Below are 12,734 nucleotides of genomic sequence, written 5' to 3'. Positions count from 1 at the left end.
CAACCCCGCCAGGAATTAAATCCAATCCGGTTCACCTTGGTAGAGGGCGGATGTCTGCCTACTCGACCACCACAACCTGCCCAGACACTTAAAGATCAATAACAAAAACCTTTTGCTGTATTTGCGACAAACTTACGTCACATGTCCCATGTAGGAATTACGATGAGCAACGGGTTGCAAGATAAAGTGAAAAGTCTTTAATCCAGTTTTCCACGGTTCGGCACAGTCTGTAATCCAACACCAACGGAGCCGCTCGCGTTCAGATTTTTCGGGTGGATTACGACTGTTGACATAAGCCACCAGGTCCCGTTATTGCCCTGCCGCTGTTTTAAGTTTGCCCAGAGTTCATCGTTACTGTCGGTGTTCATTTCAGTTCATTTACTTCCTGTTTAAAAGCAGGTTGAATTTCACATTTTTTCATTTGTCATTCCCATTAAAAAAAAAAAATTTGATGGCCTGGAAAAATTGTTAGTTTGGCTTGGCCGTGGTCCTGAATGAGCTGGAGTAAAGACCTTTCACTGTTCTACCATTCGCGAGCACCGCGACGCACCTCAGACCGGGCATGTCGAGCAGGTCCGCCACACCGACCAGGTTGAAGTCGATGACGGGGTTGTTGAGGAAGAACAGCTGCAGGCCGCCGAACAGGGGCATGCTGCTGATGAGTGGCTTCATCACCACCCGCATCATGCCGTGGATCTGCGGGCAGCCCGCACAGCGACACTTTCACACTTCTGCTCCTTTCCTTTTCTTCATGTGTGACATTACGTCAAAAGTCAGGTCATTGGAAAAAGCAACACACGAAACCGGCCAGAAACATTTTGAAAGAAATCAACCACAGGCTATGCCAACAGACCATCCCAGCAGTCACCTGGAGTGAATTCAGAATGATTGCCGGATCGGGATTTCACCACGGGTCCTCTTCAAAGCAAGCCCAGGGACTTATCACTTTGCCACCTCGCTCCATTGTTTTTAAACAAACACACAAGCATGCACGCACAAATACATACGTAAGTGTCATTTTCCACAATCATATTGCATAGTGAGAAGATATAGGAATTAAATAACACTGCTGAACACAGAAATGTAAATTACTACCCCTCATAGCCTATCTATGTAGCTCCTCTTTGGCATTCCACCTTACATAGTTAACATTTATGTAATCCACATAAATGCTGGAAATAAAATCACACATGTGAATAAATAACCAGTGAAAACTTTTAACTGTAACAAGTCACCGGACGCGATGCATCACTTGGTCACGAGACACTGCACTAACGGGTACGCTGGTTTTCAGAAATACGTGTCCAAGGCAACAGCTGACTAAGGAACCTATATCTTTGAACTTGCTTGCGGACAGAATCTCACTTCTCCAAAGACACGGCTATGCTACCTCCTACGACAGCAGTTTGGGAGCGAGCCTCCGTTGCAGCACACTCTTGCGCTGATAAGACCCATCTTCAGAGCTATGGCAATGAAAACTGTAGTAGCAATTGAGATTATGTTGCTTTTGAAAATATATTCCATTCATTGTGAACATCTTTCATTCTTACGACCACCATCTAATTTTAATAACAAAAAACTTTGCCAATGATCAACTTTTTGATGTCAGTTTATGAGAAAATACCTTTTCGGATTTAAAAAAAAATTATGTAACCAACGCAAAGATTGAAACATGAAACTTGAGATTTATTCTGTGGTGTTTTCAAACATGAATTTACAAACAGAAAAAAATCTGAATTTAATGCAGCCTTATGTTAATATTGTTTAATGAGATACAGTTTGGAATACTTTTAGACAGTTCCCAGTACTAAGATATCTGATTGCATTTCTAAATAACACACAGTTGTTTGTATCTGTTACATATAATTAATGTTAGTAAAATCTATGTTTCGATTGTCGAGAGCACACAAATTTATGATAAAAATACATACCATTTTTAAGACCTTAAGATATTATTTTGTATGAAAAATTACTGAAATGTTTTTGTAACTAACATTATATTTTTTTTAATTTCCCAGAGTTTTGCAAGATTTTAAGACTTTTTTCAACTTCTAGCTTTTTCCCTGTAGGCAAAAACCCTGCATAAGGCTTAAATTTAGCTATCTCATGTATACCACCTGTAAGTAAATGCAAGTTTAAATAATCCAACTTACCTGGAAATCTTTGATGCCTCCTCGCACCCCACTCAGAAAGAATGATATATCACAATCACCTGCATAGCTGAAATAGAACAATCACTCATCAATCTAAAACACAAACTTTTTCCCAAATAGCTGCTAAATAAAAGATTGCTGATTGCATGGATATGCAATGTGAATTATGTCACGTAAGTACATATTACAAGTGACACAGGTGATTCCTTACAAGAAGATACAAAAAACTTAATAACCTTTTTTTCCCCCTTGAGATAATGAAGAGAGTTATGTGACACCAAAAAAATTAAATTTTTAAAACACTTTTTTATTAAATTACAAAAACTTCTTCCACATAAGCAACAAATTGGCAAATAATGTTAACTTATAACAGAAATCATTTACTTGAGAAAACATGGGTGACAATATCATTCTCCTTCATTAATAAAGTGGGGGAAACTAAACTTGTTGATTAATTTAAAGAACTAAGTAAGCCATCCCCATTTCATTAACAAAGTGGAATGATACTGCAGACCAGCGGTTCCCAAGTAAAGTAAATGGAAAACCACGATGAAATGATAGTGCTGGTGACAGGTTGCTCAATCTCTACCTGTACCAATCTTAAAAATTAAGATTGCAATTTTTATGATTTAAAATTAAACATACATCTAAAAATAATAATAAATAACATATTGTAAGCATGCTCAATAGTTACAGCGGATAGCAACTTTGTTTTATACTATTTAAAATAAGAAAATTTATTTGCAGGTATGTGGCTTAGTGCAAGTAATTTTCAATGTTTAAAAATTTTTAATGGTGCATAACTCTCTTAGTAATAATTTTAAGGAAAAATTTGCAAATATGTTTTTTTCTTATTTCCTTTCTGAGTGTTATCTAGTGTTAATTGAAAACGACCTAAATAGTTGATTCACTGTAAAATCAACACATGAATGTCCAGATTTATTTTAACTCTTTGTATCTCTAAACAGCCCAGTAAAAATAAAACATGAGGGTGACAAATAATTTGAATTCACTAGTTGATCGAGTGCATTTGACACAAATAGGTACAAACAGGCTGCTATACTGCCAATTCTTACTCTAAGCCAAACAGTGAAAGTATAGTTTTTACCCATCAAATAAAGAATCAAAAAAGATATAAAATTATTCCATTATAATAAATTTAGCTGATTAAATCATACACAGCATGCAGTAAAATCCAAATACTAATTCAATTTTTTAATTGTAATATCAAACATTACAACTTACAATAAATCCATATCCATTATTACTTCATTCCTGTCGATGTTGCGGTCATAAACTTTGACACCACCTATTCTCAACGGCTGCAAATAAACAGAATAGTTTTGTAGCACAAAGGTATTAAAAACACTTTACAGAGATAATTCACAACAAAGGAGTTTGTGTTATCGTACATTATAAAACACTTACGATACTGCCGAGAATCATCTTATCGAATCGGAATCCGTACATTTTGTAAGATTCCAAACTGGTGCGAACATTAGGCTCGATGGATTCCTTCAAGAGTCCTTTGGTCCAATTGTTCATGTTTGGCCAAACTTGGCGTAAAATCTGTAACCAGTACACTTCCTTTTAGCCGGTCAACGCAACAAGAGAAAAGCGGATGTTCACAGTGACAGTGTGGCTACAAGCGCACATACACTCACAAATCTTTAAAGTTATTAATACAAAAAGTACAAGTGCAAATGTAATAATGGGTATTTACGTATTAACGTTACCACAGCTACAGATTTGGCGGTTTTTAAATGCCGCCAAACTACACCTAAATTTTTTCAATACCTGTGCGTTGCTGCTACAGCCGCAAAAAATTGTTTACCCATGTATATTTGTGTGTTTGTTTTGATGAACTTTATTCAAATAATGTGAATGGTAATTTATCTACATTAAAAAAAAACTATAAACTATTTATTATGGTTGCTTAGGAATTAAAAATTGAAGATGTGGCTATTCTGACCTTTGGAATCTTATTTATCAGAGTTCATATGGCGACAGAATCAGTTGAAAGAAAATAGAGACTGTTTTGAATCTATGTTAAACTCTATATCAACCCATTTTCCACCGAAAATGTTTTAAATTTTGAAAGTGTAGATTGGCGGCACTTAAAAACCGCCAAATCTGTAGCTGCGGTGGCATTAATACGTAAGTACCTAATAAGGTACATAAATCCCCAAATAAATGTGCACAAATAAAAATCAGGAAAATAATCATCTAACACTAAACATAACAATAAAAATTATAAATATTCAATAAAAAATGAGTTTATCACCAATGGTTTTAATTATTAAACTTCTCCATTTCTAAGGCCCACTTGGTTGTGCTTCCAGTAGTTATATAGTTAAGTAACTCATCTGAAGACGCCAAGCTACCAGACTAATGCACCGTTGGCTAGTACTTTGATGGGTGACGGGAAAAGTGGAGTTTATTCCAGTCCACTGGACTGACTGATGCTTTTCATCCCTCTCTTCAAATTGTATAATATATTAACGAAACAAGAAACTTTTGCGGGTAAAAGGGTGTGTACTCTGAGCTCAATACACTTACACTTCGAGAAGAAAAGTGGCTGGCACAGATCTGCTTTGAAAACAGGAGAAAGGAATCGCTTTTGCCGGATAAGAAAACATTTTAGTATCACCAAAAAAACCACAACTATTAGAGACAAAAATACCTATGTACAAATTTCATGAACTTTTAGAGATACTTATAGCAACTTTTGCAATGTGTTTACTTTTTTCTGAACTTAATGATAAGTCACAGCTACTTTAGTGTACAAAATGTTATCCTGTTACTACATGAATCAAAATTCTACTTTAAATGCAAATGTCAGAAAACAAAGATTCCGTTAATGCAATTAGTCATTTACAAAAACTACAAACAAAAAAATTTAACATAAAAATTTCCCTTGTATTTGCAAACAATCATCATATTAACTATTTTGATTATCAAAACAATACCTCTGTTTACTAAATTTCTCCGAAACAAATGCACAGACCCACAAGGAAAAGAAAATAAATGGCAGCGGCCACGTCAATGCACAAGCTTTTTAATGTAAGGTATAAACTGTAATTTCTTAGAAACACAGTCCATCACTGATAGCCAGAATTGGTTTTTGTTCAGTTTGGATATGTCCCCCATCCCAACGATGTTCCACTGCTATTAATTTAAAGGTAGCACAATCAATAGCCTGACAGATTAAGACAATCTAACAAATATAATTTACTTAGAGCTAATTAATTTCAGCCATGCCGGGCCCACAGTACATAAATATTATGTATCAGCAGTCACAACCAACGAGTCCTATACTACATGTACAATATAATTGTATATTTTTGTAGTCGACTTGGACAATAAAACTACTATACTAATACTGTTCATACTTACCCTGTTAACCCATTCCACTCTCTCTACGTCTGGGAAAAATACCTGTAAAGAACCCAAATATGTTAAAAGGCTATTTCACAAATGTCAACCCTTTTAACACAAACATATTAATCAGGGTTGAATGGAAACATTACCCATGCCGGCAGATCATCAATTCGAGCTAATATTACATCTTTCTCGTTGGACAAGGCAGCTGCTTTAGCGATATTTCTTTTGGATTCACTTTCTTTCTTCCATTCTTCCCGCACAACAGCAAAAATGACGGGAGTTATTAACCATGCCACGCTCAAATTATAATATCCCAGCATGTAAACAGCGGCAACAGTTCCGAGTTTCTTCACGAAACCATATAATACACCAAGAATATTCATTCCACCTAATTTCTTCGAGGCCTCCGCCCCATCCTTATTTACTTCCGACATAATAAAATTAAAATTATTGACAAGCAGCCGGCTGTTTCACAGTTCTGGAACTGAAGCCACGCCCACCAGTAACAACACTTTATAGAGCCATTCGTCCCATTTAGAGGACGTAATGTTTATTTTAAGAAAAACCAGACTTTCACTTTCCTATTAAAGAGATAGATGTGCATCACCAAAACAAACTAATGACATCAGAGTGCGAGGTTGTTTTCCTACACTAATGAATACTTAAAAAACTGCTCTTTACAAATTTACTAAACGAAAATTAATTATTAATCGAAGTAGGCTTAAGCGAACACACATATTAATTAGCTGAGTGTGGGGATAATTTTCATTTATTTTACTCCTTCAATTACACTTCGATTCGTGTGCTTCAGTATTAAGAACAAATTAATATATTTATAGAGATGTGTAGAGACGCTTATATTATGATAATTACAAATTTAACTTAAAAATTGACATTAAATGTGTCTCTAATTGTGTAGTTAAAGTTGAAAATGGTAGAAAGACAGTTTATGTAACCTTACCTTAGTATCAACTTGACGTCTCTCGGCCTGCGGTCCCTAAGTCCCTGTTGCGAATTGTCCTGAGACTCGCCCTGATTTGCCCGCGTAGCTCCAGTCGGATAGATGTGGAGTTCAGGCCAACGTGGCCGGGACCGTGAAACCTGGGACCGGGAGGGAAATTGGTATAGGTAAGGGGAAATGTAGAAGGTCGCTAGGAGAAGATGTTGATGTCCGTTTTCACGAGCTCCTTTATTCCGTCGAAGCCCTATCGCAGCCTGGCCGACGCGTTGCGGAACGAGCGTCCTCCCTCACCACGACCCGGACTCCCGGAAACACACTGGTAACAACTGGAACGCGACTCGATCTGACTGCGGAGGCAGTCCCGTAACGAAACGTATGGTTATGAAAGTGCAGACGTGCACAGCGTGCGTCTCGAACAGAGCGAATTGCGAAGTGAAGAAGACGCAATCTTGTTAACGAGATTTATCACTGGAAATCCTGTCACAGCCTGGACGACCACGTCGGGTGACGGACGTTTCATCCACGCTGCGACCCGGACTCCGTAACGTGCTACTTCTCGCGGAGCGGAGCGATGCAGGTCTGCCCCGTGCGGCAGGCAGATAGCAACTAACTCCTCCGCCGCCCGCCCGCGCGGTCTGCAGAGGGGAAGGGGAAGCGGGCTGGCGTGGGAGAGACGAGACTCGCGTGGCGGGCCAAGCTTCCGGTTCTACATGATAACATTGGCACTGAAAAATATATACAAAAATATTTAAATGCAAAATCATTTAGGAATCACAAAACATTATAAATTACTTTAAAAAGACGCAAACACAAGTTAAGAACTATGACATTACAAAGTATTACACAAAATATATTTTACAACAGGAAATGTACTGACACGATAATTACAAGATAGAAGGAATTATTTACAAACACATATTCGTTAAAGGACGTTCCAGGGCGCACGCGGGTGCGTCCCTGATTGTAAACACCACACTGCACTTCACTTAATGCAAGAGAGGACGCTGACGAGGCATAATGGCCTGAAGAAGCTGGGGAGACACTTGGGTCGACGTCAAACTCATTAAATGTAGACTCCTATGGAGTGCATAAACATGGAAGATGTCTCTCGGTAGCTTCGTAGTTAGACTTTATTGCCCGGCGCAAGCTCTTTCAGTGTGACGTCGTCCGACCGAAGGCCACCCTAAAGCCCGACCTGCAACTGCCAGTATTCACCCCCGCTAACGGAACGCGCCCCTAGCCATGGCCCACCCGAGTCAGGCGAGCCACCAGCAACCAAGGTAGAACCCGGCCCCCCCAAAATAAACAGACTGTCATTAAAACCAACCACGTTGAAAAACAAACATAGATTATTAAACAGTGTTACGTATTTATTTGAAGTTGGTCAACGAAAGTGCGACGTAGGAGTGCCCGGGCACTCACGTGTGTAACTAGAGCAATACGCGTGTGAGTGTCCCCCTGGCGGCCTTCTGCCTGAATCAGCCAATCAGACCTTATGACATAATTATTCAAACCTTGTGTTGCGTCATTAACCCACCAGAGCAATCCGACAAGAGACGAACAGTCGCTGGTGTGACGTAAAAATTCAAACATAATAATTCTTAAATATAATAACTTTCAATTCGTAGAAGGGACGAATGACCTTGATTCAGCCTTTATAATTAATGTAAGAATTTAACATCATTAAATTCTCTTATTAACATATCAGATCAGAAACTAGCGTAATGAGGTCAACCCTGGCGCGAGGGCCACCGAGCCTCGGCCAGACGCCATGACATGACGACAGTACAGCGCGACTCGTGGACCGGGGCGGACGCACGTCCCACGGAGAGACATCATCCTTTGTCCACACCGAGTTCACTTCTGGTAAATATAGTCATTCTTCAAACCCCTTTTTAATAATCTCTCCGTGTGTACCCGGTCCAGTTTTTCGGTCCAGGACCTAATCCGGCCGCATAAATATCAAACCCCCCCCCTGCACCACACTTTGTCCGCGGGGTAGGTTCAGTATCCGGTACGGGCTGTCTCCCGAGGACAGAACTTTGGTTAAACTCAGTCGCTCCGGCACTGACACTCCCCGTAAGGGAACTTTTGAGCGAATTTAGCTGCGGTCCGCGCTCCACTGCCGTGGACGCGAGCACCGCCTCGATACGCAGATTTACGGGATTGGCCGCCTCCAATCACCCTCACCCCTCGTTGAGCAACCAGGCTCAGAAACGCCTAGGGACACGATAATACGGAATAATTAGTGACTTTGTAACATTTCTTTGTAACCTTGTGCAACACACCCTCGTGTAACATTTTCTTTTGTAAACTTGTGCAACGCAACCTCGTGTAACATTTCTTTTGTAAACTTGTGCGACGCACCTCTCCACGTAACATTCGTAAACTTGTATAACGCAACCTCGTGTAACATTTCTTTTGTAAACTTGTGCGACGCATCTCTCCACGTAACATTCGTAAACTTGTATAACGCAACCTCGTGTAACATTCCTTTTGTAAACTTGTGCTACGGTAATTCAGTAACTCTCAGACTTAGTTGCGTGTAATTGTGTAATTTGTATCTTGTGACGTCACCTGTTGTACGACGTGGCGTGTAACCAACAACGTTACACCAGAGCCACCGTCGACTGAATAAATGACGCACGTCATTTATTACCTCACTTCAGCGTACGCTTCTTTAAACCTGCTACCCCCAACCACCGCCGAGTAGGGAATTCCTTAAACCCACGCAACACCGCCGACGGTCCTAGTGGGCCACGCAGGGCAATCGACCCCACGACCCAACTACCGACTAGCACCAGAACTAGTCTGGCGCCCACCCGGACTCATTAAATTTGCAACAGCCACTCCCGCTAGGAACCGCACCGGGACTCGAGCCCGAGACCCCGGACGACGGCAAGTGAGAGTACTCTCCCATGGGGAGGTCAGTCGTGGACCATTCGGTCCGAATGGCTTACCGAGGGATGTTACCCATGCTGGAGAAGAATGCAAGTCAGCCTAGCCTTAACCCTCACTGACCCACATGTTGCAGATCTTTGGGTATGAACTTAGCTAGACTGGATACTTTGTGGGCACTCACTGGGATAAGATAATGATCTGTATTAATCAGTACTTACATGTCAATAGTGGTCATGTCTCTGACTTTACTGCAATGCCCACGTGTACTTACAATACAATGGCTCGAACCTCTTTATTACTAGATAAAACAGTAATTTGGATGGTTACAATGGCCCTTGCCCCTAGTCAGAAATATTGTGGCCTGCATGCATCCATGCTAGTGAATTACTTGGCAAACACACACCAGAGTTGGCCAGTCTCCTAAATGTGGTATGGACAGTGACAGTGAGAGGAGAAAAAATAAAAACTTGGGGGGGGGGGGGGGGGGGGGGGGTTAAGGCCCAACTCAAAATAGTACACTGTGTGCAGAACTCCATGAAAAAGGAAAAACAATGTTTTAAATAATACATAAAAAATACTGCATGTACTAATCAGTTAAGAGATAATGATAAGATCACCATGAAACTGTGTCTGGGTGTGGGTCACACAGGACTGGAGCAAGGGTTTCAAGGCCATGACTTCTGCTCCATGGGAGTTTACGTCGTGTCAACAATATTGACGTCACCTCAGGTGCTCTTCCCAGTCGCTTAGACCGTTGTTGCACATTACCACCTCTTTGCCCCGATGGCACCATCAGTGCGCATGTGGGGAAAAGTGTAGACACACTGTAGAAGTGGGGAGTGTGGTTAGGGCAGAGATAATCTTGTGGGCTAGACAATCGTGCCGCGGCAGTATCGCGCGAGTCGCAAAAGCCTTCACATCTGAAGGAGGTCACAGCTGCCGCTGTTGGCAGCAGAGACGTCAGATGCGCAGGAGGCGCGTGCTACCGGACGGATGCCTTGGCTGACGCGGGATGCAACCATGGCGAAGAACCTTCTGAGGTTCGTCATCTCGTTTCACGACAAGAACTTGCGGTACACTTTGGGACAGTTCCTGAGCGGAACTGTGCTAATCGTGCGGGATAGCTACATACCTGCGCTAGGCTAGATCCCCCAGGCCACGAGGCTCGAACCCCTTCTATTACCTATCTGAACAGCCAGGTCTTTAACCACATTAAACAGGTTCAGCCCCAGCGGCATCATTATCACTAATTTAAAACTCAGAAGTTGCTTGTTTGTAACTGGGGGACTGTAAACGAAAACATAAATTAAACAAAATATATAATGTCAATCATCATGCTGGTTTAATTTTTAAAGCAATATCTATAAACACTGGCGACGGCAGGCTCTGACATCACAGGGTGGGCTTCAACAGTGGTGGATGTTACTGCGACTAGGCTTTTACTAACTGTCCAGGACAGTACCATAGCAGATGCACTAAGCTGCATGGATAAGTGTTTGTCGCATATTTTAGGCACCCGCAATACTCACGTGGCTACCTTATTATAAAACATAGTTAATTACAATGAGTAAATATTTCTAATATACTCTTCATTAAATAACGAAATTTTAATATATAGTAAAGCTATTGTGGTTAAAAAAATACTATATTTTTTTATAAAATGATTAATGATTCTTTCAGAAAGTGGTAGCATCAATTGTTTTTTAGTCTGTGCCAATTTGGCGTGTGAACACATCCTTTTTCTTGCATCTTTGGTTTCCCCCCCCCCCCCCCCCCTTCCCTAAAGAAATTCGTTCCAAAATCAACATGTTTATATTAAATTGGCGGTTTTGCAATGAAGCTTTCTAATTTGAAAACCCATGTTACAAAAATATAAACACAGAAGACGACAGTGTAGGAAAATGAATGTTGTAGTGAAAACGTCGTTTGTGTGGAAATTTTTAAGTTGTGAATCATTTAATGGGTAGTATTTATTGTATTATTTTCAGAATGTTTAAGAATTTAACAAAGTGATACAGCGTAAGTGAATGTTAATAAATATAAGTTATTTTAATGTGTTGTTATTAAATACTTATGTGTCATCATTTCATTTTGCATGGTACTGTGTAAGTAGATTATTTAGGAGTAAACTGTTAATTTTTTAAGTGCCTTTAAAAGTTTAATCTTAGGCCGGGTTTATAGAAAACGCAAGAACGCAGGACGCGACAACCGCAAGAAATTCACAGTCGTTTATAAAAATCGCAAGGACGCCGGCCATCGCCAACGTCAAAATATAAAATTTCAGGAATAAGTCATGATTATTTTTAAAATGTTTATTGTACTTATCGTACAGGCAGGGAAAATTGTGGATAAGCTGGGTAAATATGTATTGTACGGATTAGCGCCAAAAAAAATCGTACAAATATGAAATAACTTTCATTATATGCTATCTTACGTCCTCTTTTCAGAACCGCCTGCGGAGATAAAAAATTCCAAATACTTTTGGAGATATGGCCGTTCTTATTTTGCTATACCAGACGTGTGTAATAATTTGACCGTCACCATTTTATATTTTGCCGTGTGCGCGTGAATGTCTAAATAACAGAAATTTTCCATTAGGTAAGGTTAGTTACATTATAAATACTTCAAAATAAACCGAAATTAAAAATAATATCAATTTATTTTACATGTTGTATAGTTTTAAGTATTTATAATGTAACTGACCTGACCTAACAAAATGGGACAAAGGTAGATTAGGTCAGGTCAGCTACATTATAAATACTTTGAAACTGAACAGACATTAAAAATAATAAAATTAATTTTATTGGTTGTTTAGTTTTAAAGTATTTATAATGTAGCTGACCTGACCTAACAAACCGGGAAAAAGGATGAACAGAATAAACTCACGTAAGTTTCTTTTTACATGATGTATTCGTTCGCGTGAGAGTCCTAAGATCCACATAAAGTTCTGCCATTCCCGATTACACCTGAATATTTACCTTCGGCCAACCTCGGGATTTATTTATTTTTGCGCAGGAAAAATGAATTTAAATATTAAAAGTGGTCGGATAGGTTAGCTACATTAAAAAAAAAACTTTAAAACCATTTGGATGGTTAGTTAGGTTAGTATAGCTACATTAAAATAAACAGAGAAATATTAATAAATAAACCCGAGGTTGGCCGAAGGTGAATTGTTCGGGTGTAATCGGAAATGGCAGAACTTTATGTGCATCTTAAGCCGCGTACACACTTGCGCGCCGCGGCTGCAATGCAACACGAAACGCGCGCCACCCGCGCGGCGCGGAGCGACACAGCGCGCCGCGAGCGCGCGCCGCGCACCCGGCGAACCACCTGAG

At 40.0% G+C, this 12,734-nt stretch overlaps 2 protein-coding genes across 4 annotated transcripts in view; one reads left to right on the top strand and one right to left on the bottom strand.

The window, feature by feature from the left end:
* LOC134539694 (extended synaptotagmin-2) overlaps positions 1-6,163 on the bottom strand; it is a 48,332-nt gene extending 42,169 nt beyond the window's left edge. Inside the window, exons 1-6 of one of the 2 annotated variants that reach the window (XM_063381904.1) lie at positions 5,684-6,163; positions 5,550-5,591; positions 3,582-3,722; positions 3,399-3,475; positions 2,154-2,220; positions 551-696 (exon numbers count right to left, since the gene is read on the bottom strand). In XM_063381904.1, coding sequence (XP_063237974.1) covers positions 551-696; positions 2,154-2,220; positions 3,399-3,475; positions 3,582-3,722; positions 5,550-5,591; positions 5,684-5,971 — 761 coding nt within the window. In that variant the 5' untranslated portion in view covers positions 5,972-6,163. The remainder of the gene's footprint in view (positions 1-550; positions 697-2,153; positions 2,221-3,398; positions 3,476-3,581; positions 3,723-5,549; positions 5,592-5,683) is intronic. The other variant, XM_063381905.1, reaches the window with a different exon arrangement.
* A 5,027-nt stretch (positions 6,164-11,190) lies between these two features.
* Positions 11,191-12,734, top strand: part of LOC134539407 (E3 ubiquitin-protein ligase RFWD3-like) — a 30,866-nt gene continuing 29,322 nt past the window's right edge. For both annotated transcript variants that reach the window (XM_063381419.1, XM_063381420.1), the window contains exon 1: positions 11,191-11,418. The gene's annotated coding sequence lies outside the window, so the exon portion shown is untranslated. The remainder of the gene's footprint in view (positions 11,419-12,734) is intronic.

This window comes from Bacillus rossius, chromosome 15, assembly GCF_032445375.1.
Source record: "Bacillus rossius redtenbacheri isolate Brsri chromosome 15, Brsri_v3, whole genome shotgun sequence".
Lineage (NCBI taxonomy): Eukaryota > Metazoa > Arthropoda > Insecta > Phasmatodea > Bacillidae > Bacillus > Bacillus rossius.
Note: the sequence above shows the minus strand (reverse complement) of the source record. Positions and strands in the feature narration are given on the sequence as shown.